Genomic DNA, 27,695 nt, shown 5'->3' on the forward strand with positions numbered 1-27,695 from the left:
TCACCAAAGTCGTGCTTTTGTGATCTGTTAAAATATGTTTAATTTTAGCAGATGTGATGTTGTTGAGCCATCCTGGTGGCCAGCACCCTGTGGCCCTCCATCTTTGATTACTTTATTGTTCCATACTGCATACTGCAAGTTGTAGGAGTCAATGTTCTTTCTCTTAACAATTGCTGGCTTCCCAAATGCCAATTGTCCTTTGACATGCTCTGTTTTAAATAAGGGCTGAAGAGCAATAGTGAGGCTGAAGGCCTGCCATAAAAAACACTGCAGTGTTCCATGGCATTGGCAGCACACATGTGGGCATGCATTCAGCTCTCCTTGTGGGAACTATTGCTGCAGCAGGCTGGAGGTGTGAGGGACCAAGCTGTAAGGAAAGGGAACTCTGGAGATTCCAGATCTCAAAGTCCTCTAATTGAAGATGACAAGAGCCTGTCTTTATGCAAGACAGGCTAAGGAAAATCTGCCTTACCCAACCCATTTCTCCATTGTCCCCAGCAATAATAGAAGTGGACATGGTATATAAGATTGCCTTACAAAAGGCAAATATATTTAATAGTGTATATACAAACTGATGGTTCAATATTGCTATACAGAGCAGGAATATCTTTAAAGAAACCCTGAGCAAAAAGGAGGATGTAATTTTTATTTTACACTTATTGCAACATTAGTTCTGGTATTTGTTTGCTATAATGACTAATAAAAGGAATATGTTAAAACCAGATGTTAAAATAAAAGTGGGCATTCTTTCCATTTGTAGCTTATTAAAAAAATCTAGAGAAGAGAGTTCTGCCCCATCAGCTTTGGAAATAGATGTTTAACATGGTAGAGAACAAGCTGAGCCTGAGTAACCCAAGACAACCAATTCCTTTAGCAGAAAGAGTGTCTTCTGTCATCAAAAAGAGCCATCTGGAAGAGTGTTGGCTCCCTGCCAGGAACAAGCCTTTAACAACCACTCGTGGTGTGCTTGAAGTTATAATGTTCATAGCGGCACAACCTGGAGTGTTGGTAAAGGTCCTATCGGAGGGGCAACGTATTCCTCCTCCCGCAGCAGCCGCAACAGGATGTTCTTCTTGTTCTTTGGCCAGCTGTAAATGTGAGTGTTCTGCAGCCAGGTAGGCACATGCTCCTGAAAGAAAACACAAGGAAAATAAAAGCTAAATCCCATAAATCCTTCTGAATCTCTACCAGAATCTTTCAGATTCCGTCACACCCTGCCAGGGAAGATTTAATTCTGTCTGTTCTAGGCACTTCCTGTAACAACAAGAAATGTTAATTTGGCTTCAGAATTGTATTTGGGTTCCTAAATAAATGAACTTTGTGTGATCCCACAGCTTGCCTGTCTCTCTTCTGCCATCACGTTGGCTAATTTCACCATGTTTCAAAGGAAGTCTGATGTCAATGACAAGCATCAAAAAGCTTGTGAAAATAAACAGAGGAGAGGAGAGGAGAGGAGAGGAGAGGAGAGGAGAGGAGAGGAGAGGAGAGGAGAGGAGAGGAGAGGAGAGGAGAGGAGAGGAGAGGAGAGGAGAGGAGAGGAGAGGAGAGGAGAGGAGAGGGAGAGGAGAGATTTCAGTGCTCCTAGCAAGGAAAGGCTGCCACCTTAGTAGCTGCTAAAGAATCCATACAGCATGTTCAATATTGGGATGAGGACCAGCAGGGAAAGCCTGGGACACCACAGGAACATTCCACATGCTGGCAGCCCTCTCCCCCTCCCCTTGCACCTTTCTTCACCAAGCACGGTGTGCTCTGACCAGCTGAGCAGAAGGCTGAGGCTGATGCTGAGCTTGAGGAGAGACTAATGCATCTCCAGATTAGCGGGGTCAAACTTCCACCAATCCCTGCATCCTGGAAAAGGTGCAGTTCTTCACAGGGGTTGGCTAATTCCCATTAACATAATGAAGCTGGGTCCACCATGGCACTGGAGAGTGACAGCCAGCTAACGGAGATGAGCCTGCTCAGACCTCATGTTCCCATGTTCCCACAGCCTTGGGAGGTTTCCATATGGACAGACTGGATGTTGGGGTGAAGGGCTACTATAATACCAGTAATTAACAAAGGAACAGACCCTTGATCAAAACCAGTTCATGGTCACCATAAGACAGAGATTTATTTTGGAATTGGAGGCACCAGAACATAGCCAAAATGAGACAGCAGGTAAGCAACGTGAGGAGCCAGGACATCCAGCACTTGGTCCCTGGACCTCTTATTTAGCAGTGTTTTCCCAAGATAGCCCCTGTTAGGAGCAGCACAGTTCCTGTCAAGCTAGTGGAGCTAGCTCCATGAGGGCAGAGCAAAAAGCTGCTGGCATGCACATCTCTGGCACCTCGCCAGGGGATGCCCTGGCATGGGCTGCACACGTCCTGCTGCCAGCACACAGCCTAGCTGCAGTCCAAACCTTTCATTGCCATGATCCTGCTTCTCAAATTGCCTGTCTTTTCCTTGGCCTGTACAGCTGTAGGAACAAGGCTGCATCACTTTCATTGCTCAGGGAGCAGTTTGTGGTACTTGATGCAGCCACTCTGTTAGAGATACAGGATTTATGTATGGGAAGAAGGAGGTGAGTCACACAGGCACCTACAGATTCACCTAGGCTGCTGAACAAGCAGCTTTGTGACTGGCAGAGGTATCTATCAAACCTGACCTTCCTCTTTCTCCAGTGCCTGAGAAAGGATAGGCTCTGGTCAGTGGTCTCCTAAAGTGAAGGTTGTTCTTCCAGATGGACATCTCACTGCACAGGGGTAAGATCCCACAGCATTCCCTTTGGTAGGAGCAAAAATAAGGCTCCTGGCCTCCACCTGCTAGTCTTTTTATTTTGGCATAGGAATGGATTTTAATCTTTGTGAATTTAAATCCTTTGACAAAGCTCTTTGGAATTGGCCAAGAGACTCGTATGTGACTGGGAGAAAGAAAGATAACTATGTTTACATGCACATACATACCATTGTTACATGGAATTTGTTTCTTTACTAAATCTTGTTAAGAGCTATAGAAGGAAATGCAATTAAATATGGCAGGGGTTTTACCAAATGAGCCCTTTCTCTGCCTTTGATAAGAAACTACATTTTTTTGACAAAGGAAATACAGGAGATATAGTCAGTCTAGACTGCAGAAATGCATTTGATAGAGGTCCACGAGGGTAACTCAGTTAAGATGGAAATTAGTGTGAGAAATGTGTAGTAGGTAAGAAATCAGCATGTGGGGAGATATCACGAGAGAGGTGCTATTCATCCAGAGACAAGCTCTGTGCCTTGCTGCCAAAACTGCTCGTGCAGTTTTGTTTAATCCCCTCCATAATGAAGTCAGTGCAAAAAGCACCTGGACATCAATCAGCTCTGGCAATAGTTTTAACTTGAGGGAGGGTGTGTAGGGGTAAAGGGTAGCTCTAGCTGCTGTTTTTACCCAGAGTGAGAAAGGGGCTGTTCCTTGCCACACAACAGCATCTGTCACTGCAGGTGGGAGTAATGGGAAAATTGTTTCTGTCCTTTACATTTTTAAAATCTGGCTGTGTATCTGTGAGCTGAGAGGAAATTCTCTCTATGCCATAGGGAGAGTATTTGATAACTCCACAGTTCAAACTGGTAGGAATAGGGCAGAGTGCATTGGTGTAGAGGACAGGAGGGTTCAGGCTGTGACAGCAGAGCATGGTTTGACATCTCCTGCCATCAGGTGATGACCAAAGCATTAAGCTTCCTCCAGATGAGGAGGACACATTTCTGTGGTTTGTTGTGATGCAAACCTTGAACCAGCAAGACTCATGTTTCCTTTAGCAGTGTAGGACTGGAAGCTGGAAATGCCAGTTCCACCTTAACCGTGTGTTGCGCATTCCTCGCCTCATTATTCAGTTTCCTAATGAACGCTCCTTGGATCACACAGATCTCTTCCTGTTGGAGGTCGACTAATTTTCACATACCAGCAGTGCTTTATGATGTGCTGTGTATGAGATTAACTCATCTAATAGCCCCATCCCCAGATGAAACCTCCAAATCCTAATTTTCTGCTTTTTTCCACTGCCAGCTATGCTAACACTTGAACGTATAAAGGACAGTACAAAAAAGACAAAATTGAAGTAATTTGCCTGCCAACATCATCCAATTGTCCATGTACTTGGCAGTTTTTAGGTACCTCACTTCCTCTGACTGCCTCCAGACTTCATTACTGCAACTTGTTCAGGCTCTGGTGCTCTCCTTCCACCCATGATGTCCCCAGTTACATTATCATTAAGCAGCTAGATGAAGGTAGGTGATGTACCAAAGGATTATGCTGAGAAAGAGACTAAAGCTTAACAGCAGTAGAAAATGCTGATCTGCATAATTTAATGAGAAAGGCACTTCTTGAAAAACTGAAGGGTTATGTGGACTACAGAGGAGGGACAGGAAGGATTCCAGGAGCCTGATGCCTTGATAGAGGCAGCTGGATAAACCAACCCTGGAAATTCCTTACAGACCACTGTCTGAGAGAACTGCTGCTATACACTAAAGAGTCTTCTAGGAAATAAAGTTGAGCCCAAATTAACATAACTTACTGTTCTGTCTCAGAGCCCCAAGACAGCTATAGTGCCTCCTGGAACGCTTTCCTCTGCAACCCTTAAAGTGCCATGTGGCTCTAGACTGTGTGGTCTGTTCACATGGTGGGCACTCAAGTAGCCCCAGGGTCAGGAGCCCTTTTCCCCCATCAAACCCTGGCTGAAAAAATGCTGAGTGCTTCTCTGCCTTTGGCCTGCCCAGTTCCCACCATTGCTGTCTTCCAGGTACTTACTTAAGGTAAGCAGCAGACTGAGATCCTTCAGGAAGCGATCTGAATGACATGAAATACCAGAGGTACTGTTCAACCCACAGGACCTCACGTAATTTACAAACCCAGGGACATATTTTCAAATTTCTGACCTTAAATTTCTGCTTAAATAAAGAACTTCATTACACTAAAATCCACAAGTGTGGTGGGACTGCACAGCTTTGATAAAATTTAAACCATTGATAACATTGTTTAAATTTTGATGATAGAAAATTTGGGCACCCAAAGAAATATAATGTATTTTACTATACTTTTTTTAAATGCAGCTGTACCTAGGGGCAACATGATAGCTAACCAACAGTGCACAAAGCATTTAGTTATGCAAAGTAAACATGGATACAATGCAGGAGATTGGGAAAACTATAACTGAAGACTTTTAATATTTTTGTCTTTGTAAAAATCCAAGAGATTTTCTGAGTGAGGTAGAAGAGATAGGAATCTGTTGCATTACTTATTTCTTATTCTCAAATGAATCTTCCAAACAAGTAAGGAGGGCAGATGAAATTGCAAGTCCTAAAAAATCTTAGTTTGCCTTTGATGGGCCCGTCACAGTTCAAGAAACAGCCTAGTACTTTAGTATTTATTATACTCTTTATTTTTATTTTCTCAACACGCCCTCTTCCAGACCCTCTCTTCACATCAGTCATAAATCCTGCCCATCTCACTGATCAGCATTGCATTTGGACAAATTATAAAAGGGTTAATATAAAAAGCGTGCTTCCTGGATAGATTGCCCCTCTCCATTTAAATTCTTTCAGTGCACAAGGCAATTGGAGTTTTAGCTGTACATTCATAATCAGAAATACATTTATACACTGATTTATGTTGTGGATGAAATGTTTTTTATTTCCATGTACACAAACCTATGAACTTTGGAATACATAAACCTATAAGCTTTGAATATTACTTGCAGGCTGTTAAGAACCAAGAAATTGAGTGTTTTGGTTTTAAGATTCCATCTGCTGCACTGTGATCAAAATAATATGCACTTAATCATGTGGAAAGTATATAAGCATGCATGTATGTTACCTTTTTGGCATTTGGGAAAAGCACAGGGATGAATCTGAAGTTCATACTTCCTTGCTGTATAAATTCAATCTGCATCTAGAACAGAACAAAAAGCCAGTTTTATTGTAATAACACGACAGTTTTTCTCTGCATGCATCTGAACCCTATGTATAAAAACATTCCTTGCTTACTTAAACTGCTCTTCTGTTAAATGAGTTGATCTATTGCTGGTGGACTCGGTGTTGTTTGGTTTGGCCACTTAATCTAATTCTTCATTGCTACAGAAAGGATACAGGAAAGATCTGTCAACATTTCTTGAAAATTCAGTTTCATGGTGTGAAATAATTGTGGGTTTAGCTGCAGGTGCAATCCCATGAAATCCATCTCGAACTGGTGCAGCCTGACTTGACTAACATCCCTGTTTGGCCTACAGATGGGTGAAAGATTTCAGCCAGAGGCCAGGTCTGTGTCTGAGCCAGGGCCCAGCCTGTTCCCCATGGCCCTGGACACAGGCATCCCAGGGCTGGTATGGACAGCAAGGTACTGCTGAGAGCTCAGCTTCTGAGAAACCTGACTGCAGATTCCAGCTGGGGGATCAGATGGGTTACAGGCTGAGAAAGGCAGCTAACTGCAAACCAAGGCAGAAAGGATCAGCTTCATGGCTCTATGGGCTCTTCTGGGCTAAATGTACATCCTGTCACAGGCTGTGGAGATGGGTGTCTGGTCCTCTGGCACCTCTCTGCACTCCCCAAGAGCCCCACATTGCATCTCTGGCCTTTGCTTTGCAATTCCATCCTTCAGTCAGCTCTACTGCTGCCTAAGAAAAGATCTCAGCTCCAGGATGGCTGAAGCAACAGGGGCTGGTTTAGAGGAGGAAGGTCAGGCACTGTTAGATAAGATTGTGCTCAAGGCTGTACAAGGGCTCAAGAAGGTGAAGGAGGGGAAAAACAGCGAACAATAAAGAATATGAAGAAATAAGATGAGCATGTTTAATAGGATTTTTCTTCCTTGAACCTCTTAGCAGATGTTAATGAGCATACAGAGCTGATGAGAGGAAGGATTAATGAATTCCAAAGAGGGGTGTTTAACTATGGGGATCAGGGAAAACAAAGCAAAGAACCTGCCATTTGGAGACAGATTTGTCTTTTGAGAAGAAGAGACAGTCATTGTAAAACAGCAAAAGCATGTCCTTGCTTACCATCCTGTGGATGTATTTAGTATGTAAGCCGTGTTCATCCCTGTCCAGCTGGGATTCAGCCCCTTCCACATCCTGTTTGTATTTTGGACTGATTGCTATGATTATCATCACGGTCTTCTGTTAGGGAGAAAAGCACTTTCATGAAATTGAGAAACGTGGCGTGTTTGGTAGAGGCAGATCGGAAATCTGCCAGTTTGTGTTTTAAGTGATCTTTGTGTTCCTGGCAAACACAAGAGGATCTCATTCATTCTGGCAGGAAATACAGGAGAACTCACACACTCGTTCTCCTCGTTATTTCTCAACAGCTCAATATAGAAAATCTAAATGTCAAGAGATGTATTAGCAGCTACCAGTTGACACTTGGAATCCCTGTCATAAAAAGCTACTTTTTATCAGTGTAGAGTGTCTATGTGCATACACAGAAAACTTTTGTCTTTAAATTCAGACCCAAATGTTTTCCAACAGCTTATGTAGAAGTGCATCTCTTTAGTCATCTACAGCATTTTATACAAAAAGCTGCTAAGACAGTGGTCTGTGGAAGCTACTTCTAGGGCTCTCAGTGGCAGAAATGATGTCTTTTCTTGCTGATCTTAGTGGCAAAGTGTGCAGAGAGGTGGCTGTGTAGAGAGGGGGACTGTTGTGGATGAGCTGGGCAGGTTTAGGGGTACCTGGCAGCTCTGTCATGATGGGCTGAAGGCAATGCTCCTCCACCTTGCTAGGACAGCCCAGATCCTGCCTCTGACCTGTTTAATCCCAGCCCCACACTGAGCTCAGGTTTCCAGAGAGGGGCCATCCTTTATATCTGGGAAACATCTCTCCTCCTTAATGGCAGGCCAGTTGAAATGCAGCAGATGAAAGCTTCCTACTTGTGTGTACCTGGGGCCTGCCTTTCATCCCCAGCACATGAAGCCTGTGTAAGGCTTCCAAATCTTACAGTCTGCCAGGCATGTAATTAACTCTTTCCTTCTGTGCTGTATCAAGAGAATCTGCCCCACCATAGGGTCAAATATGGTAAGGAGCCATTATCCCTTTCACTGGTTCAACATACTCCTGAATTACTTTTGCTTGTGCTTGACATGTGTGTAAGCACTTACAGATGTTGAGGGTTTGCAAGAGACATGTCCAGTTGCACACTTTCCTCTGCTTGTGTCCAAGCAGTCCCTTCCTCCACACACATGTAAGGGTTTTGAAGTTAGAAACTGCCTCTACAGTCAGTGAGGAAAACCAAATTTTCTGGGGTGGGTAGTCAGAAAAAGATCCTCAGGTGGAGGCAGGAGATTGTTCTCTGCACATACTGGTTTCTCTTACTGACTGTGCACAAGTCCCAGAGGAGATCTGCCAGCTTGTATTCTAAGTGCTAATGATGTTTTTGGCAAAAGCAAAGTCACCCTGTCTTCTGGTTTCATTACCTACATTACACACAGTGAGCCCCAGCCTAATTTGTCCTGATGGAAGCCCCAGTAGGCATGATTGCATTTCCATGGCAGAGGTCCCAGGCTGGCTCTGCATGCAGTTGTATCCTGCCTGCATGGACACCTGCAGGAAACCTGTGTAGGGCTGCCTCAGATGGCTGTGTTTCCTTGCTCAGGTGGAGGAGAGTCCAGCACTTCTGTCATCCTGTTCCTGAACCATGGAGATCTGGCCAGAGAGAGTCAGAGACCCAGTGGACACTCAGCAAGGCAAGAATCCAAGGAAGGCAGCCCATGATGGCTCCTGTCCAGTGACAGAATTGCCAGTTTGCACCCAGCTGTGCTGGTATAGTCCAACCACTTGGCTTGATCCTAAAGGAGGTGTGCACTCACTGCTCAGGGGACCTTCAGAGGAAGTTGTTGCTGCTGCAGGGAACAGCACTGGCAGCAAGATAAATCTCTGGTTTACTGCTTAGATAGATACAAAGTGATGAGAGCAAATCTATATATCAACCAAGAGAATACCAATTTCCAGTTTAAATGTAGGATGGTTTATCCAGAAGAAGCCTTCAGCGTTTTAGATACAGGTAAGAGGGATGAACATTAGCCATGACTATGCAGCCTGGGATGAAATACAGGTATCATTGTAACCAAGCACAGCTAAACCCCACTATTTAAGAAGGGGATGGAGGAATAACTTTTCCAATGGCAGCTTCAGGCTGGATGTAACAGGCAGCAATAGAATTCTGCAAGAATGCCACGATTAGCCCTTCATTTCTTAAAGAAAGAGCTCTGGGACCATCAGATACAGATGTGAGAGAGATTTGCCTCTCTCTGCGACACCTCTGCCATTTCTACAGGGGCAGGGAAGACAACAGTAGGGTCTTGTATTTTCATTCTGTCCCTGCTGTGTATTAGAATAATTCAACCATTTTCCTCAGGTTACCTCTGCTATAAACAAGGTTAAATTGCCCTTACATACATCACCTAGGTAGCGCTCCATCCACTTAATGATGTCAATACCTCGTACCGTGTCCTCAAAGATATCAATCTGCAAGAGAATGAAAGTCTGTAGTGAGCATCCCTTCACCTTTCCTCCCCATTTTAGAGCACTGATAGAGCACCTACTCCTTTATTTGTTTATGACAAGCATTTCCAATTTCCTTAGGAAAAAAAAATGTGAACATGCACGTCTCCCCTTTCCATGCAGTCTGAATCAAGCTGGACAGGCAGCAGGCAGAGAGGGGCTGCTGCAGGCACATCCTTGGGCTCTCAGCTGGCCCTTTGGCTGGCTGCCCTGCCAGTGCCCAGCTCCCAGGCATTTTTTACTGGACAGAACAAGGTGCTGCCCACCTTCTCCATCTGTATAGCTGCAAATGCCTGCTATTTTCTGACTGCAAGGGTCTACTGAGTGGGAAGCTTTAGCTTCATATTGAACTAAATATTCAGGGTGTGTGGTGGGAAGTCAGCCAGGTCACTGATAACCGGGTGCAGTTACCCAGACTTCAGTGACAGACTTCACAGGACTGAATATGACCAACCCTGCTGGCTTCTCTGCACAGCCAGTAAACCCAGGAACCAGCAATCAGTGACTGTGACCAATGGAGTAATTATTAACTTCTCCAAGTTTTTGAGATAAGAGTCATGATCTGCTCTCATGTCTCAAGTCTTTCTTTTTCCCTTTCTGAATGCAGAGAGCCCACTTGTTTCCCTGCTTTGGGGCCATTTTGCTGTATTTGTTACTCTGCAACAGGCTCCAAGTGTTGCCTGTCCAGCAAAGGTGCTATTAATGAGCCTTCTACTCTGTAAAGCTATGGTGCCCAGAAGCTTCCTTATGAATTGGTCATAGTACAGAACTGCTGGAGAGAAGTATAATTGCAGTCTCTGTAAAAAAATCTTTGATTCATGAAAATAAATAAGCATGTGCAAAGCTCCCCACTGAGTCTCATTCAGTTTAATGATAGCCACTTGCTTAAATGCTTTCCTGAATTGGAGCCAAAGACTGAAGGTTGAGGGGTCAGGTAGCATATGCTCTTGAAATAAGAAAATATGAATCAAGATTTTGATGAACACTGAATCCTAGAGCCTCTGTGGGCCTCTAAGATGAAGCAAACTCATGAGAAATTCAGTAAAAATCAGAATGGCTTATGGGATTAGAGAGTATGACACAGACCTTTTCAGGCCAATGATTTTCAGAATCCCTTTTAAAAGTATAACAAAGCAAAATCACTTTTAAAGGGATAACAAAGCAAACAAAACCAAGAGATAGGCTGTTTCATTAAGTTGTGTGAATTTTAGAATCTACTTCTAGTTCTTTTTTAGCAGAAAGTTACTCACATCTATATAGAAGAATCAATGATATAACAGCATTGGAGAAAATAAAAGGTAGGATGGGAAGAACATAAAATTGACCTTTTGTAATCCTGATATTACAGATCACATATGAGACAATATTAATGGAATAGCTCACAAAACCTCATATTAATTGCCCATCTGGTGTCATTAAGTGAAATTTTCCAGGATCATTATAAAAGCATATTTCAAAGCACAAAATTCAGTTAAAAGAAGAACAAACAAAGAGGCAGATCATTTAAGTTACAGCTTGCAAAACCGAGGCTAGTTCATCCTATCTGTATCTTCTTTAGCCTACAAAATGTGATGATAACCAGAAAAACATTTAAATGGACAGTGTATTGCTGCTGCTTTTTTAAAAAAAACCTCTTCCCTGGTTGAAAGCCATTTTTTTTTCGGGAAGGAATACTTACAGCAGTTTGAAATCCATTTACAGACAGGAAGTTCACAAATTTCATAACCTCCACTGCCGTATCCACCGAGTAGGTTATAAAGACCTTGCCTGGGAGAGAGAGTCTGTATGAATACATAACACATTTAAATACACCATTCAGGGGGTGAGACTGTCACAGCCCTCCTTTAAATACACCATACAGAGGGTGAGACTGTCACAGCCCTCCTTCTCCACCACGCTGCAGGTTCTGCCCACTTAGGTCTCTTTGGATTGTTTACAAAATGGATGTGGGATAGTGCAGTGGCTCAGTGTTGAAACCACCCCCCCTGTCACAAAGCCCTGCTCTAGATTTGAGCTCCTCCTGCCTTACTGGCAAGCTGTAGAGGATATATCCCTCTGCTGCTCCCCCTGCCCTGTGGCCAGAGCTGCTTTCTCCCATGCTTGGTCATACCTGAGCCTGGGCTCTCACCCACAGCTGGAGTTACCTGCACTGGCTGCAGCCAGCACAGCTTTCCCCAGACCCACTGATATGACAGAGCTGGAGGGGCCCTTATGCATGTCACACTGCCTGTCCTTGGAGCAGCACTAACACCCTGTGCAGGCAGGGTGCATGGCTGGTGACAGCAATGCCCTTGCCCTTGTGGGAGGGGTTTTCATGGCTTTGCATCAAGGTAAAGCAGCTGGCTGATCTAATCCAGCTGTGCATCTACCACAGATGACCCTGTTTTACCCAGTAATTCCTCCATCTAGGACACACTAACTGATAAAGTAGGGTTTATCCAAGAGTGGCATCTGGTATCATCACTCACTCCCCTGCAGGCCAGAGAGGTGTGACTCTCTGGATTTGAAAGGTGATATGCAGAATGAAGAATAAAGGAAAAATCAAAACCTCAGGAGAGCTGTGGAGGGTTCTTAGCAATGGTACATCTCAGGTACTAGTCAGACTGGCGTTCAGTAATAAGCTATTTTTCTGAAACCTAACTTTCCCCTAGGAGTTGGAAGGTGAATGCATCTGTGGTGCTGGTGGCAATAGAAGCATGTCAGTCAGAGCCCGTGCTGCCTTCAGCATGTCCCAGAGTCCTCTCCAAACTCACCAGTTCGGGGAGAAACTGAGGTCAGGGTTCAACATATTTGTCTGGTTTGGGACAGGCAGAAACACTTTATCCCTCAGGCTTTGTTTGTTTTTAGTCTTTTACTGTAAGCTCCAGCCCCTTCTGCCTCAAAGGGACATCCTGTTTAGCAAGGAGTCATGAAAACAATCTGAATTTACTTTTTGTAAACAAAATAACAAGCAATTAATGACCACTCTGTTTTCAGGATTCAAGGGGGTAATTCCATCCCACCAAACACAGACACTCACACCCAAGAGATGTGGTGACACTTGGTATTTTCTTTTCTTGTTGTCTTAGTGTCATTTCCCCTGCCTTCTCCTCCCCCCCTTCACCACTCTGGAGCTCTCCCACCTACAGCTGTTGGGCCATGCTGTAAAATCTTGCACAGAACAAATTTGCTAACCACTTACGCAACTCCTCCGGCAGATTGCTGGTTCTCAGAGTTCCCCTGGCTGCAGGGTTACTGAGAGGTCTTGGGACAGCAGCTGGAGATGGAAAATTGTCAGAAGGACAACCACATGCTTCATCTGGTCCACAGGCCTTGGGGGGCAGCTGACCATTGGGTGGCTGGTTGTATAGCTGGTTTCTACAAAGAAAAGCAATGGAGGATTTGGAAAATACTTATTTTTAGGCAAAATTCAGAATTTCTTCTCCTGTTAATAACACACTGAGAACTTTATCTGCATATTAGCTATGAAAAGTTCTTGCAGAAATGCTTGGCTCAGCACATCTGCTTAGTTACCACAGTGTCTTTGGAATGGATACCTTGGTGACAGGCCATCACAAGAAGCAGTTTATCAGAGAAACATTAATCACAGGAAGTAAGGCACATCATAGCTGAAAGCTGTTCAGTTTGCAATTAGCAGAAGCAAAGGCTGTTTCTGAGTGAGAAATAATGGCATGTCATGGAAGTTGTTATGCACATATGGGAGCGGGGTGGCCCTTGGGTAATGTCTTCCCATGATCTAAAGAACCTTTCATGGCACCTCAGATGCTCTCATGGTGTCCTGTGCAGTGCAAGAGGCTCAGAGAAAGCTGGAGACTGGGAAAATGGGTCTACAAGGGCACTCCAGCTCCAGCTCCACCTCTGGAGGGCCTCCAGCCTTGGACAAAGCCAGTGTTTTGCCAAAGGGAACAAAGTTAATTTCTTGTCCAGCAATGGCAGACCCAAGCAAGAGTTTCTCATGTCAGGGACTGGCATTCCAGACCTGCAATAACCTTGCCTAATGTCTTCTCCATTGTAGCAAACAGACAGAGAGGGAGGATTTTAGGAAGCTTAGCAGTTCTTGTCCTACACTTTGGCTTCAGATTTTAAGTCAACGGGAAGGTGAATCTATAGAGATTTTTATGCGAGGTGTGCTTGCAATCTGCTGGGTTGAATCTGCTGGATGAGTTTTAGGTTTCTCTGAGAGCTTTTCCCCACAGAGCCATGATGCTTAGTCAATCAAGACCACTCTCTTTTTTTCCTTAGCCTTCCTTAAATGAATGATGACAGGCTGGTCGCAGCATGTTTTCTGTTGTCACATTAAGATTTGGTTTATTCATTTCGGTGCAGATGTTTTCTGTTACAAAATACTCTATAGGCAAACATTACCAGCATAGAACTGCTGTTCCTGGAGTCAGCCTGCAAGCAGCAGCCACACAGCCACAGGACAGACCCAGACTATTCTGGATCTCTTTCAGCAAAAGAAAGTACTAACAAAAGCAACACATGCCTCATCAACGGCCACAAAAAACACTACCTGGTGGCTAAGTTACAGATCTTCCCAAAACTCCACCTTATTTAACATATGTGCCAAAAATCAGGAGTTTGGTATTGAATTTTACTACTGCAAAGAATACCCACCATCTCCCAATATTTTTACATTTTCATACAAACCCTTCAGTGCAATTCTGTCTGCTGCAGGCACTCCCTGATCCTGCTGTCACTTTTCTGTTACAGTCCTAAATTTTTTCAAAGGCCAGAGCAGAATGATATTTCAACTGACTGCCCTCTTTTGTCCTGCCCATTCTCACAGTTCCCTGCCAAGACCATGTCACGTAAGTGGACATTTTCAAGCACAGATGCCTGCAAGTTTAACACCTCTACAAGTATTGTGGCACTTGAATAAAAACAGTCTGATTTCAGATATTCTCAAAACCTGAAGCTTCAATTTGTTTTTAGATAGCTGAGTCTGAAGGAACCCCTGCATGAATAGGATTTCCCATCTGCTAATGAGATACTTATAAGAATTGAAGGCCTGGTAATTAATATCTGAAAATATATTAGTCAAAAAGCCCTGGATGAAAAGTGCCAGACATTTTGCTATTAAAAATCATAGAAAAAGCTGCAAACTGCAGTGCAGAGATATATCAGCAACTGATGAGATTTCCTCCCTTTTTCTCTGCACCACAGAAGATGTAAGAAGGAAGGCACTGGAAGCCAGTGATTGAGTTGTCCCAGGCTGGTACAGTGTAAAGCTGAACACCCAGCAAGCCACCAAACTGACCTTTGCCCGTGAGCAGGAGAGCTCTAAGGTTTCAACGGAGATATTTTTCAACCCCTCATCCATTTAACCTTCAAGCATTTATCTTCCTTAAGGCATGCATTTCAGGGTGTGCTCTGACAACCTATCAGGTATCCAGCTTTGAAGTCCTTTAGGAAAGGGTCAGGCCCCCATTGGGTGTAAAACAGCAAATAAAGAAAACAACCCAGCATCTCACAGTACAAGGATTCAGAATTACTGGTTGAAAACCCACAAAAGCAGATCAGAGGAACTTGCACTCCCCACAGCCCCACCCCCCCAGGCATACTCACGGGAATGGAGGAGGACCAGGGGAGGAGCACGTCCTCTGGGGTGGTCGGTCTCCAGTGCCTTTGGGAGCACGGAGGTTTGAGTAATTGGGGATGACTTGCTGGGCCGGGCGGATAACTCGCATGCAAGGTCCAGGAACAGGAGGAAGTGGTTGCGATGGCTCAGCAAAATGTTGGTAAGGAGCTCTGCCATCTGGGAGGGTGAGAAAATAAAGGCAGCAACTATCATTTCAGCCAACACATTTTTGCCTCAGTTTGTGTTTATTCCTTTCCAGGCATGTCTCAGGAAACTGAGCAGTTTGGAGGCATTTGCAGGTATCTCGCTCTGAAAGGAGCCAGATGAAGGAATGTTTTGGAGTCTGAAGCTTGCTATTTCCCATCCACATACGGCAGGGTTCAGATCCCTGCTCGGGGCTGGGCTGTTGGGACAGCTGACAATTAAACATTCAGAGCTGCCTTGTCCCTGTTCTTACTGTGCTTCAGTGTTTTTTGTTGGTTTTTTTCTTTTTTTTTATTTCATTTTGGCAATGACTTGTGAAAATGAATCATCCCAAAGTTCTCGTGAAAGCAGATGCAAAATCCTGGAACAAATCAGTTTGCAACACTAAGGCTAAACAGACTGTGATTATTGTAAATGAAAAGAGGAAAAATAATTGCTTAGTTTGTTACTTCACCCTGTGTGAATTTTCTGTCAAAGTGACGTTTTAAGGACTTGCTGCTGCTCCCGTTGCCATCCGAGAGGCTGCAGGGGAAGCCCAAAGTGATAATTTTGCTCAAGTAATTCTGAAAACCTTTACTGTTGCTAGCCACACATAATACTGATTAATAACTATTGTACAGTGGAACTGTTGGCATAAACTGAAAGAGAAAGCAATGTAAGCTGTTTGTTTCCCAATTGGGGAAAAGGAATTTTTTTTCCTCTCAGTCTTTCTGCTTGTGGTTTTCATTAGGCAGCAGCTCTGTGCACTTCCAAGCTGCTGTGTGCAGATCAAAGTCCAGCCTGGCAGGGCTTATTAGCACTGCATGATTATGGTGTTATGAGCTGTCTCTAAAAGCTGCAGTACTCAAATGCTCTTTTCCCCCAAAACTGGTTTCTAAAATCCTTTTAGCTATTTTTGGGTCATGCCTTCCTTTCCCTAGCAGCCATGAGGACCATCTATCTTTTTTTTTTTTTTTAAGAAAGAAAACAAAGCTTTAATGGAATACTCCAATTCCAGGAGCCAACACTAAAGGAAAAAAACCCTCCAACCAACCCCATAATTACACAGATTCCTGATGATTGTGAGTCAGCAACATTGTATTTGTTGAGATTGTTTCAGGAGATTTTCCCACCCCCCTCTTAACTATTTGCAACAGGACAGGGTGAAAGGGACTGGGAGAACCATACTGCAAGTCAATATGGTTTCCTCCTGGATCCCTCATGACCAGCTCTAGGGAAAGTGACAGGGATTTGGGACACTGGGTTTGGTTTGGAGGCTTTAAGGCCAATGTTTCACCAGTTTCCTTTAGATCTGACTGCTGCTACAGTGTATTGGATGCAGCCACAGTTCAAAGCACAGCGTGGCCAGCCGTGTGTGCACACACACCCCCACATCCCTGAAAGACTGAAATTATGGCCCCCGGCACACGGCATTGCTGTGAACATTTCTCTGACTTCAAGAAGCAGTTTTGTTGTTGTATCTCAAATAGCAGGTGCCCCAGCCAGCTTAGAGCCTCCAGGCACAGTTGCTATTCCCCAGGGGAGGTGCAGAGCTTTGTTGTGGGTTGCCACTGCCCAACAATTATCCGAGACTCACGGAGCTGTCAGGAGGTGATTTACGCTGCAGCAGGCATGTGAGAAACGGGAGTACAGTTGCCAGCTTCTTGGTCCTGACCAAATCTGCTCCAGCCATCTGAGTTTACTTTACTCTTTTTGCCCTCTGGATATGGCTGGAATGGTAGTGATTTTTCTGAAGAAAGCCTTTTAGAGTTTCTGCTTTCAAACAAAATGTCCTCATCCAGTAAATGTCCTACTTCTCACGATGCCTGCTTGTGGAGGAGGTAAACTGAGGTAAATAGTGAGGGGTGCTGTGCAACCAGCTCTTTGCTTAGAGCTGAACTGAAAGGAGAAGGTAGGAAAGGAAAACCAGAGGACATTTTCCAAATGTTAAGCTGTAGATGTTGTTGAAAGCCCATCTGTAGCCCCTTCCCCTTTGCAGAGTTGCAAAATCAGAGCTGGAAACCGAGTTTCTGAAACCCTTCTCTTTCATATACCTAATTATAGCACATAGCTGAAATGACAAAACTCCTTAAACAGATGCAATATAAATGCTGTGGAGTCAAAAAAAGGTTAAAAAAAAAAAAGGTTTATCAGAACAGGCCTACAGCTTTTTATTACAAAGCCAGCCCAAAACAGGTCAGGGTCTCATGAGCCTAATGTAATATAAATTATATTAAAACAATGATATTGCTGTTGAATGTTCAAAGCTCACTTCATAACAGATAAAAATCTCAGAGACTGAAAAGGAATACTAATTAATAGCAGGCTGCAAACTGCACTGTAGTCTCCCAGAGCCAGAACGCCCATATTGAGGGAGTCACATCAGTGCTCAGCAACACAATCACCAGCAGCTGAGAGGGCTCCATTTTAAGTAATGAGCTTTCATTTCAGCTGACAACAGAAAAAAAATTAGGATGATGGATGTCACGCTCTTTTCACATAGAAATAAAACACATGGGTGAGTCTGGTCATAGTGCTGGGAGATACTATTTATGGAGATCAAGGGTAACCTCCCATCCTGATCCTGGCAGGAAATTCTCAACTTTGGGGATCCAAGGGGGAGCAGGGAAATCTATGAAAACAACAGGAATTGAGTGGTTATAGGAGGCTGCTGAATGACTGATGCAAGGAGGAAGGAAATGACTAGAATATGAAATAACAGCAGGGAGAGGCTGTGCATGCTCAGCGTGACCGACAAAGGCTGGTTTCTAAGCAAAATCATTCGCCTGCACTCGATGAGTAACCGCGACCTCTTTAACTTAAGAGGTTCAGAGGTTTTGCAGCACAGAGTCCAGCCACATAACCCAAAAATCTGAAACTGTAAAATGGACTGCAATTAGATGTTTAAAGAGCTTAATAATTGCATGCTGTGCTGGAAACACGCCCTTGGTGAACGATGGCTGAGACAGAGCCAGAGAACCTCCTGTGGGGCGAGAGGTGCTACTCACATGGGCCTGGCGGGGGCTGCTGTGCCGGGCAGCCGTGCCTGAGGCAGCCGAGGGCCTGCGAGGGCGTGTTGGGATGGGGCAGGTGGTGGCACACAGGGCACTGCTGGTGCTCAGGTCCCAAAAACTCTCTGGAGATCAGTGGTCCTGGGAGGTCCTGGGGGTTCAGCACAGACACCAGCGGTAACGGGGGCTCCAGGTGCCTGATGCCCATGACGTCGTGGGACTGGGAGTTGTACCCGGTATCTACAGTCCCCAGCTCTGCCAGGAGTCTGTTTCCTGAGGGTTGCTGTGACTGTGAACTCCCTTGGCTGCTCTCCTCCAGTGAGTCCTCAGGAACATCAGACAAGATCTGCTTTGATTTACTGGACTTGTGCCTGGTGTCAGCTGAAAGCTGCGATCTTGGCTGCATGCCTGGCTTGTCCATAGCTATAGAATGTGTCTTCGAGGGAAATACTCCTGATACTGATTCACCAGGGGAACAGGAGCGTCCACCTCCATCAGGATCAGTATATTTTGACCACAAGCTGCTGTCTGGCTCCACGGATGGTGCTGAATGATGATGTGCTTGTGCTCTGCAAAGGCTAGAGGGATGGGCCTGAGGTGTTCGAGCAACATGTGAGCTCTGGGCCTCCTCATCCTCCATATCCTCTCCAGAAGGCTGCAACGCCTTTTCCAAGACATGTTCAGGTAACTGGGACCACGATAGGGATTCATCTACTTCGACTGGTATGCTTCGACCCACGAATGTGCCTGAAAAATTGAGAGAAGTATCACTGGAGATGGACAGCCACACAGTCAAATCATGTCATCCATATCCTTCACTGACTGTGAGCGGGAATACTGAAGAGCAATATGTATTCTTTATAATCTTTAATGCTTTTTAAAAAGATGGTAGAAAACAGCAAGAAAGGTCTGGCTGACTTTTGGCAAAACAAGAAAGTAGAGGGTTAGCTGGAGTGAAGCTAGTAGGGAGTTATAATTTGGACTAACCTGACACAGAGGCCATTTCCAAAGTTTTTCGTTGAACCGGAAGTGAGTCAGCTGCCTTACTGCAAGGCCAGGATTTTTCAGCAAACTGGAAAACAAGAAAAGGACTCTTGTGAACATGGTACTGTTTCACATGGGCAAGAATCCTAAAATAACTCTATCTCAGATGCTGGAAAAGAAATAGCAGTTTAAGTTTTGGAAATTGTGTTGCGCAAATCAAATGTTTTTATGGGATTTCTGAAACCTCCTGTTCCCGCTGACACTGGAGGGGGACAAAAGCAGATGAACTGTCTCTCAGAAGTAATTCTGGTACCTGACAGTAGATCACACTTAGGTCTGGAGGTTTGGTTTAGGCATAATTCAGGCAACACAACCACTTGCAATTATTTTACTCCTGACCTTCTAATAACAGCTGATGCGTCGGATCTAGACTTTATGACACACCTAGCTGAGTAATTTCAACTCGAAATCTTGTTTCCAAGTGCTGCTGCTTAATTTATTGTACCATTTCTTCCACTCTACCATCACATGACTCTCATTATTTTGAATTGTTGAAAATTAAAAGATAATTTAGAGAGATTAGTTATTGGTTGGATTTTTTTCCTCTTTCCTTCAGAACTGACTTGGGCCTAAAACAAAATTATCACTTCCTTTTGGGACTGCCATCCCAGTAAATTTGATCTGGCCAAGTGACTCCTGATGATGGACACCTCTGCTTCACCCCAAGTATAGGATGACAGCAGCAGTGATGGGTGAATGCTGAGCAGGAAGTGCAGCTACCTTCATCCTCTTACAGGGTGCAGCTCAGCTTCCTCCCAGCAAATTCTCTTCTTTACCATGGAGTATAGAAAAACACGCTTGGTGCTCATCATTTCCCCAGCCATTCACCTTATATCAGACTGAAGAAGTTAAAATCCCAAGTAGGAGAGTTATCAGAGGAGAGGGAGTTAAGCACTCAAGCAATGGGAATGACAACATTTGGTGAAAGAATCTGGCCTGAAAGCCTGGTATAAAAAGTCAAAATCACAATGTATTTGAAGAACTTTTAGAGATCCAAGGGTTTCTCCCAACTTCGGTCACAATGTTTTGAACAAAAAAGTCAAATGAACAACAAATTTACATGATCACTCTATAAAAAAGAGTTGAACAGGATCACAGAGAGGTACCAAGCAGTTTCCCAGCCTTTACCCTGGCTTCCACAGTGATTCTGTAAAAGCAAATGTTCTGCCCCATGTTTACAGGGCAAGGTTGAGGCTTTTCATTTTTGCTGATCAGATCAAATGATACGTACTTCCCCCTGAAAGTACCTCTGGCACAGAAAATTCTGGGTGTAACATTTGCCGGGAAGTAGGATATAAACTGTGCTTTGCTGCTGGGCTGCAATGTAAACATTCCTCCTCTATGTAACTTAAACCCCATCTGTGCAGAAGATTTGCCATATATTCATAGATAGCCTATGTTATATTAAGCACATCCACAGGGAGAGTTATCCTGGGATAATTACAGTGGGATAATTACACTGGTGAATTTTCCCATGTAGGCAAGTCCTCAGAGCAGCGATTAGCTGCACGAGCACAGCACACACGCTGCTGCTGCTGCTGCTGCTGCTCTGACAGCTGCAGCCCCTGCACGAGCGAGCTGGGTCTGGTGCCAAAGCAGCACCCGGCTGGAAAGGCTGACAGTCAGCTCACCACCATCTCACCTCTCCCTGAGATTTGCACCCCTTTTCCTCTACACCGGGTCACAAACATCAGCCAAGCCCGCTGAGTCCTGGTTTTCCAACAGGCATAACTGAGGTGACGGGAAAGAGAAAACCTGGAGCTCTCACACCGGTGTCAGGAACTTGATGCTGTGCAGGGGTGGCCAAGTGTCCTTTGCCTGGGACCTTTGGTCACAGTCAGTTTAAATGATGACTGCCCTGGGGTGGTGACTCACCAGGGCAGCACAGCACAGTCAGATTTACACCAGCCAGGCTGTAAAGCTGCTGAGTGGTCCCCTGACACAGAAGCACCTGGGAAGGAGAGGTGTCAAATGCCCTGCAAAGCATCTGTCTTCTGCTTACCTCAACAGTTTTGTAAACCTGACCCTTGGATCAGCTGGCCTTGAAGTGCCTGCTCAGACATGCTTCAACGTGAGGATATCTCTGTAGGTTTGGTCATAAAGTGAATGACTGCACTCCAGCAGCACAAATCACACTGCAATCTCTTATTCCCTCTCTGAGCATCTCCAGTTAACTGGTTCCTTGTGCAAAATTCACCCTGGTGTTCACAAAGCACAACTCAGCTGAGCACTGGGGTACAGCTCCACCTCGCAGGCCACATGCATTGTCTGATCATGCCTCTATTCAATATAATCCTTACCAAACATACAAACTTGACCCTTCAGAAACAAATTTGCAATGCTTCATGCACCAAGATGCTGTTTTGATGGTCTCTGAAGTACCTGGGTGAAAATACTAGAAAACACTTTGAATTCGGATCCTCTATATTCACTAGCCTTCAGTTTAGCACCATGCCAAGAAGAACAGATTTCTGTGGAGAAACTGAAATCTCAATCCAGAGCTCAATGAAGTAAATGGAAATCTTTCTATTGACTTCTGTAGGTTTTGGATTGGGTGTCAGATGAGAGTTAAAAGTCACTAAATTCCTTTGGAGGCTACAACCTCCAAAGTTCTTGGTCTTTTTTTTTTTTAGTTCCATTGCTAACATCAGACTATCTATGAAATGAACTGCATGAATCTAATGAAAGGGACAACATGGGCGAGAAAACTTCAGGTTTGCTTTCCTAAAGTTTGTTATTTAATGTATTTAATCTGCCTTTTGGAGAAGGGATATTAGGATTCTAATAAACTGTTATCACAAATCATCAGCCACTAAACTCTTCAAACATCTTGCTTCAGAATATTTCAAAAATGTCTTTACTATTAGTTTAAACTCTGAATGGATAAATGCCTCTTTATCTCCCTAATCAACTTAATATTTTAAAGGCAGCCTTATTTCCTTCCTGTGTAACATGACCTCAAAAAATTACTCCAAATACCTGAGTGAAATAATTTGGTCAGAGAGAAGACACAACTAATTTGATAGCTTATATTTTTACCTGCAAAAAATTCTAGGTTTTTTAGATAGGTTTTTGCTTAGACCATGCTGCGGGGTGTAAGCAAAAGCTGAGCTTTGACACCCACGCACAGCCCCTGCTCTCACAGGATCAAGGTAGGAGGCACCAAGGGGATGAGGGCTTTGGCATTAAAAAAGTAGGAAAAGTGACTTCATCCTCCTCCTCCTCCTCCCTCAGTAGCCCTGGCTGGAGAGAGAAGCTGTTACAACAGCAGAGCTCTGTCTGTAGCAATGGCCCCTGGGATAAATTAACCCCAGGACATGCTGAACATCTTTTAAGCAATGCTGGCAGTGGCATGTGGATGGGAATTCCCAAGAGAAATCCCCACACTGCTGGAAATATAACAGATTATTTAAAAAACATCCTCCTCCAAAAGCAGTACTTCAGGGTGCTGTTTTTGCTCAGCTGAAGATTCTTGGCTTTTGGAAAAAGACCCAAAAGAGCCCATTATCCCTGTATTTTATGATGCCTTGTGCTGCTGAGTTTCATTTTGCTTCCTTTGACTTTTCTAGTTAGCTTATCCTGCCAATACAGTTAGGCATAGGGCAGAAAAATTACCTGCTTGGTCTCCTGTGTTGAAGAAGTAGAGGAAAGGAATGCTTCAGCATACTGAAATACCCTCAGAAACCTGTAGCCTGATCCCTTCTCTGGCACAGAGGCTGCTGCAGAGCAGAGATCATGCCCAACCTCATTTGGAAAGACACTGCAGTTCCAAGTCAGTTCATGATATTGCCAGAAAACGTCAAGAATTTAATATCCCCCCTGCACCTCTGACTATTCAGGAGATTACTGATAACCAGCTGGAGCCACTGCATGTATTTCTGCTTGTAATAAAGTAAGGAGGCCCTTCCTAGAGGGACAGAGCCTGGACTGCTCCCAAAAATGTCAAGGGAACTCCTTAAACCACTCTTTTTCCTTCCTCTCCTTATACACCCAGTTCTGCAATGTGCATTAATTCAGCAAATAACCTTTGTGGGTGGGTGCTCAGTGATTAAAGCTCCTGAGAAGAACCCCCCTTCCAGCTTCCTGGGGAGGCTTCCCACACCCAGAGAGCTTCTTCCTCTGCTTCTGCCAGGGAGAGAGGGGACGCCACCCAGAAATCCTGCTTACATCCAGCTGCTGCTGGCCATGGCCATTCCTGGAAACCTGCAGGGAGAGCATAAATGAAGGGGAGCAAATTCTTCTGCAGCACGGCCTGAGCACCCAAGTTTGAAGCAATGGCCAAAGTCCCCTAAAAATCCTCCCACAGAGGCAAGGGGACAAGGGGAAGGGTGTTGGGCTTAGCTCATCTGTGCTGTTTTCTTGCAGCTGATTGCAAAATCCATCAGGTATTTATTTCATCTGTTTTCCAGCAGGAAGACTTGTCAGGATGCACTGTCCCAAAACACACACACTAACCATCTATCTGCTTTTGATTAGAAACCTTCTGTCATGAAATGAGAGAGACTGCAACATGAGCATGGTTGTGCTCTCTGCTACTTCTGGAGAGGGGGAAAATATTTTTGCTCTTTTGATCAAAGTTTTATTTGTCTACCCTGTTAAAACAGAAACCATTAGGATGAGAAAGAAACCTCACCTTCCTTGGTGCACAAGACACAAGGACAAGGTTTTTTATTTGCCAGTCACAGCATTTCTGAAATGGCATGGGTAGAGATTAGGGCAAAGCTGAGATCACAAGGGGTGGGGACAGACAGGTATTTCTTGATTTCCAAACAATTCCTGTGTACTTTGGCCGAATCCCTTGAGCTCCCTGGTGCTGCTGATATTCATCTGCAGCATGGGAGTAAGTGGATGCAGAATCTGCACGCTGCTGTGAGGATGCACATGCTGAGATCCCAAGGAATGCTGTTGCCATGGGGTGAGATGAATGTATGTGTGCAAGAACACTTGCTCTAAGTGCTGCTCTCTCTACAGAAACACTAAACACAACTTTCCTCAAAAAATCCCAGAGGGAAATCCTTACAGGAGGAGCAAGTGCAAATGTGGGAACTGGTCTGGGTCTACAACTTAAATAAGCACTGCCAAGGAAATCCAAGCTTCAGAGTTTTGCACTTGACTGTGATAATTTCGGCTGCTGTCATCACGGACGCTGACCCTCTCCCTTGGGTACCCTCCACAGCAAAGACCAAGACAACATGTCACATTCCTACCCCAGACTTTTAGCTCTCTAGGACAGGTAATGCTTATTTTTATGACTTCTGGAAAAATTAGAAAAAGAATAAGGAAACAATGTTCCTCTGGCTATATGGTTGCTCTCGTGTATTTTCTGAAGCCATGGCAGGAAAACCTACATGTGCCAGAAGAACACACCTCAAATCATGTCTGCATGGCAAACATCACATTCTCTTTTGCAGCACTAATGCTGCTTCACTGGACAATCCATGGTGCAAAGGCTAGAGCAGAGCTGATATTTTTTTGCCTTTTTAGTGTAGACATCAATATATGTGTTGAAGGAATGCTGGGCAGTATGCAGTAAGAAACTAGTGTCACCCTCTAGCAAGATCCAAACAGGCATCTCAGATATAGGCAGTTTTCTAAACTTTGTGAAATATGAAAACATCTACAATTATCTTCAGTATCCTTAAAAATGTGATTGTTTTCCAGAGGCTACTTCCTACCCATTTCTGGTGCTGATAAAACTCTCACAGGCACTTAAGAACCCCAAGTCTGGGATGTTCCATAGCGCTGGAACATCCAAAACTCCTGTCAGAAAACTGGGGCTGACTCAGTGGGGTGGGATGAGGGGATTACTCTGAGAAGCCTCAATTTCTTCAGTACAGCTTCATGCCTTACACTGAAGGCTCTGGTTCCCGAAGAGCCCCTGGTATTTCACAGGGCTGATGTCTCTCCCACCCCCAGGCTGCTCTGCAGCACGGTGCGGGGGCGGCGGGAGGCTGAGGGAAGCCTGCGGGACCTGACGTGTCTCCCTCAGCTGGTGTGAGAACAGCCTCGCTCGCTTGCAGTCGTGAAACGTGCAGAAATGTGTGTATCCTTCAGACATGTACCCTCTGCCACACTTCAAAAGCCACTGCTGGGGGTGGGGGGCACTGACAGACACTGCACATGCCTTGCTTCCTGCCTTAGGAAAACAGAAAGAAAACTCAACTCCGTTGGTAAATAGAAAAATACAGCATGCTTCCATACACTGCCAGCACTCTGCAAGGGCAAGGCCAGCTTCAGAGGCTGATGGCATTGCAGGCAGCAGCCACCCATGCCCCTCACACCCCTGTCTCTGGAATCGCCCACCATGGGTGTCACAGCAACATCTGGTCATGGTGGGGCACTGGTGTGGCCAGTCCAGGCCTTGACCCACCCAGGGCTTGCAGGAAATGGGAATTTCTGGTCTCAGGGCCGCTGGTGGTGGTTGAGGACCAGTAGGCCCAGATGTGCCAATCTCAGCGCCCAGCCAGTGCTAACCCTACAAAACCTGTATCCTGAAACTGGGTGAAATGGGAGCAGGTTTTATATGGGAGCAGGTTTTATATGGCTGATTTTATCCTAACAAAAATACCACCACCTTGCTTCCACGTGTTTCTGTGCCAAGGGTATAGAGAGGACGAGAGAAAAACGATGTGTGATTCTGTTTCCTTCACACCTTGCAGCCACCTCTCCCTCACAGACGGGGACGGGAAGGAAAAAGGAGAAGGAGAGGGAAAGGGAGAGGGAAAGGGCCATCGGCCAACACACCACCTTGAGCCTGCCGAGCCGGGCAGGGCGGGATCGGGATCAGGCCCGGCCGCCAGTCATTGCCAGGCAACTACGTAAATAGGCAGGACAACATTTCGACACCAGGCGTGTCCGTCCCCAGCGTTTACCCCAAACCCCTCCTGATTAAAAAAAAAATAAATAAAAGAACAAGAACCAGCAAACAAAACAAACTGCAGCGAAATGGCTGAAACATGTTGCAACCATCTGTGAGAGTCGGGCTCTCATGACCCGAGAGAGGGGGGAGAAAGCGAGCGAGACAGCGATTTGAGGGGGGAAAAGAAGCCCCAGCGAGAGCCCGGCGCGGGTTAGCAGCTGAGGGCAGGCGGGGGCCGAAAGAGGCGGCACCTCCGGCACTTCTTACCTTGCGGGCGAGGGAGCTTCGCGCTGGGCTGCCCCGGGAGAGCGAGAGGGCTGCGCGCCTCCCGCGCTCCCCGCCGCGCCCGGGGCTCCTTCCTCAGCCGGCCGGGCGGCTTTCCCTCCTTTTACGACACCCTGCCTGCCTGTCTGCCAGCCTCTCCCAGGTGAGCGGCAGAACTGGCTCTGCAGCAGGAAGTGGAAGAGCACGCAGGGCTCGGCGCGGCGGGAGAGCCTCTGTGGGGGAGTGACACTTGGAGGGAGGCTCAGGGCTCCCCGGCCCTGCTCCGTGCGGCTCGCCGGGAAGCCGGGCGGCCTCTGCCTGAGCGCCGCGGAGAAATAACTCAGGGGGAACCCCGGTGTGGTTCCTAAACGGTGTGCCTCGTCGGGAAAGTCATCCCTTGCTTTCGGCCCTCGGCCTCCTACTGTCGGTGCCAAATGTTAAATCAGCTGTGATTCAGACTACTGAAGACAATCACATGATGCGTGTAAGAACTATATAAAGAACAACAAAAAAAGGATTTCTCGACTGGTTCTTTCTTTTAGGTTAGATTTCTAGACACTTCCAAGTTTCTACACTCTCAAGGAGCAGAAACGGTTTTCCTACCAGCTGAAACTTCCTCATTCTCTCAGCTCCTGAGAGCCGAGCAGCTCCGGAGATGCCGGGTGAGCCGCCCCTGGAGAGCCGCTCCGGCCGCTTTATCCCAGCCCTCAGCACTGTCCTGACCCTCCAGTCAGCGCATCCCCCTGCCGATCTCCAGCCGCATTTTCTCAGTTTAACCCTAGAAGGAGGTTCGCTTAGCTAGCTGCAGCCTGGCCACGGCTCCTCATCCTCTAGGTGACCGTGGGCGGACACCACTCGCTGCCTCAATGCCTGACCGCTCTGCCTGGGCACACAGGGACATCGAAACCATCCCCCGAGCTCCGAGCTCTGCCAGTGCCACTGCTGCTCCTTCCTGTGCCCTCCCTGTGACACTGGCGGCGGAGGAAGGAGCCGCATGCCCAGCATTCCTCTCCCCAGGAAGGGCTCTCTCTGCATGCCCACCACTCTGCCAGCCCCTCTTTCTGCTCCAAAGGCAAAGCTGTGACCCAGGCAATTAACTCCTCTCATTAGGGAATGACTGCCCACATTTTTGGAGGGAAACCTCAAACAGCTGGGAGCAGCATGTGCCCCCAGCTGAGCACCAAGTGTGATTGTATTGATGGCAATGCAGTGATGCCCTGCAGCCTGGGCTTACCTTCCCCTTGAGAAAGCCTACAT

At 45.6% G+C, this 27,695-nt stretch overlaps 1 protein-coding gene across 2 annotated transcripts; it reads right to left on the bottom strand.

Annotated features, from left to right (window-relative positions):
* Window positions 1–523: 523 nt before the first annotated feature.
* TRAF3IP2 (TRAF3 interacting protein 2) lies at window positions 524–26,532 on the bottom strand. Of its 2 annotated transcripts, XM_063151017.1 has the most exons (10): window positions 26,442–26,532; window positions 19,259–19,343; window positions 18,269–19,018; window positions 15,065–15,254; window positions 12,678–12,853; window positions 11,175–11,263; window positions 9,392–9,460; window positions 7,001–7,117; window positions 5,824–5,898; window positions 524–1,129 (listed from the first exon to the last, which is right to left on the bottom strand). In XM_063151017.1, exons 2-10 carry the CDS (start codon window positions 19,272–19,274, stop codon window positions 983–985), a joined length of 1,629 nt encoding a protein of 542 aa, XP_063007087.1. In that variant the 5' UTR covers window positions 19,275–19,343; window positions 26,442–26,532; the 3' UTR covers window positions 524–982. The 2 variants fall into 2 exon arrangements, with proteins under 2 accessions (XP_063007087.1, XP_063007089.1); XM_063151019.1 differs by lacking the exons at window positions 12,678–12,853; window positions 15,065–15,254; window positions 18,269–19,018; window positions 19,259–19,343; window positions 26,442–26,532 and having other exon boundaries at window positions 9,397–9,460; window positions 11,175–11,234.
* Between the last annotated feature and the right edge of the window lie 1,163 nt (window positions 26,533–27,695).

Source organism: Melospiza melodia, chromosome 3 (assembly GCF_035770615.1).
Source record: "Melospiza melodia melodia isolate bMelMel2 chromosome 3, bMelMel2.pri, whole genome shotgun sequence".
Taxonomy (NCBI): Eukaryota; Metazoa; Chordata; class Aves; order Passeriformes; family Passerellidae; genus Melospiza; species Melospiza melodia.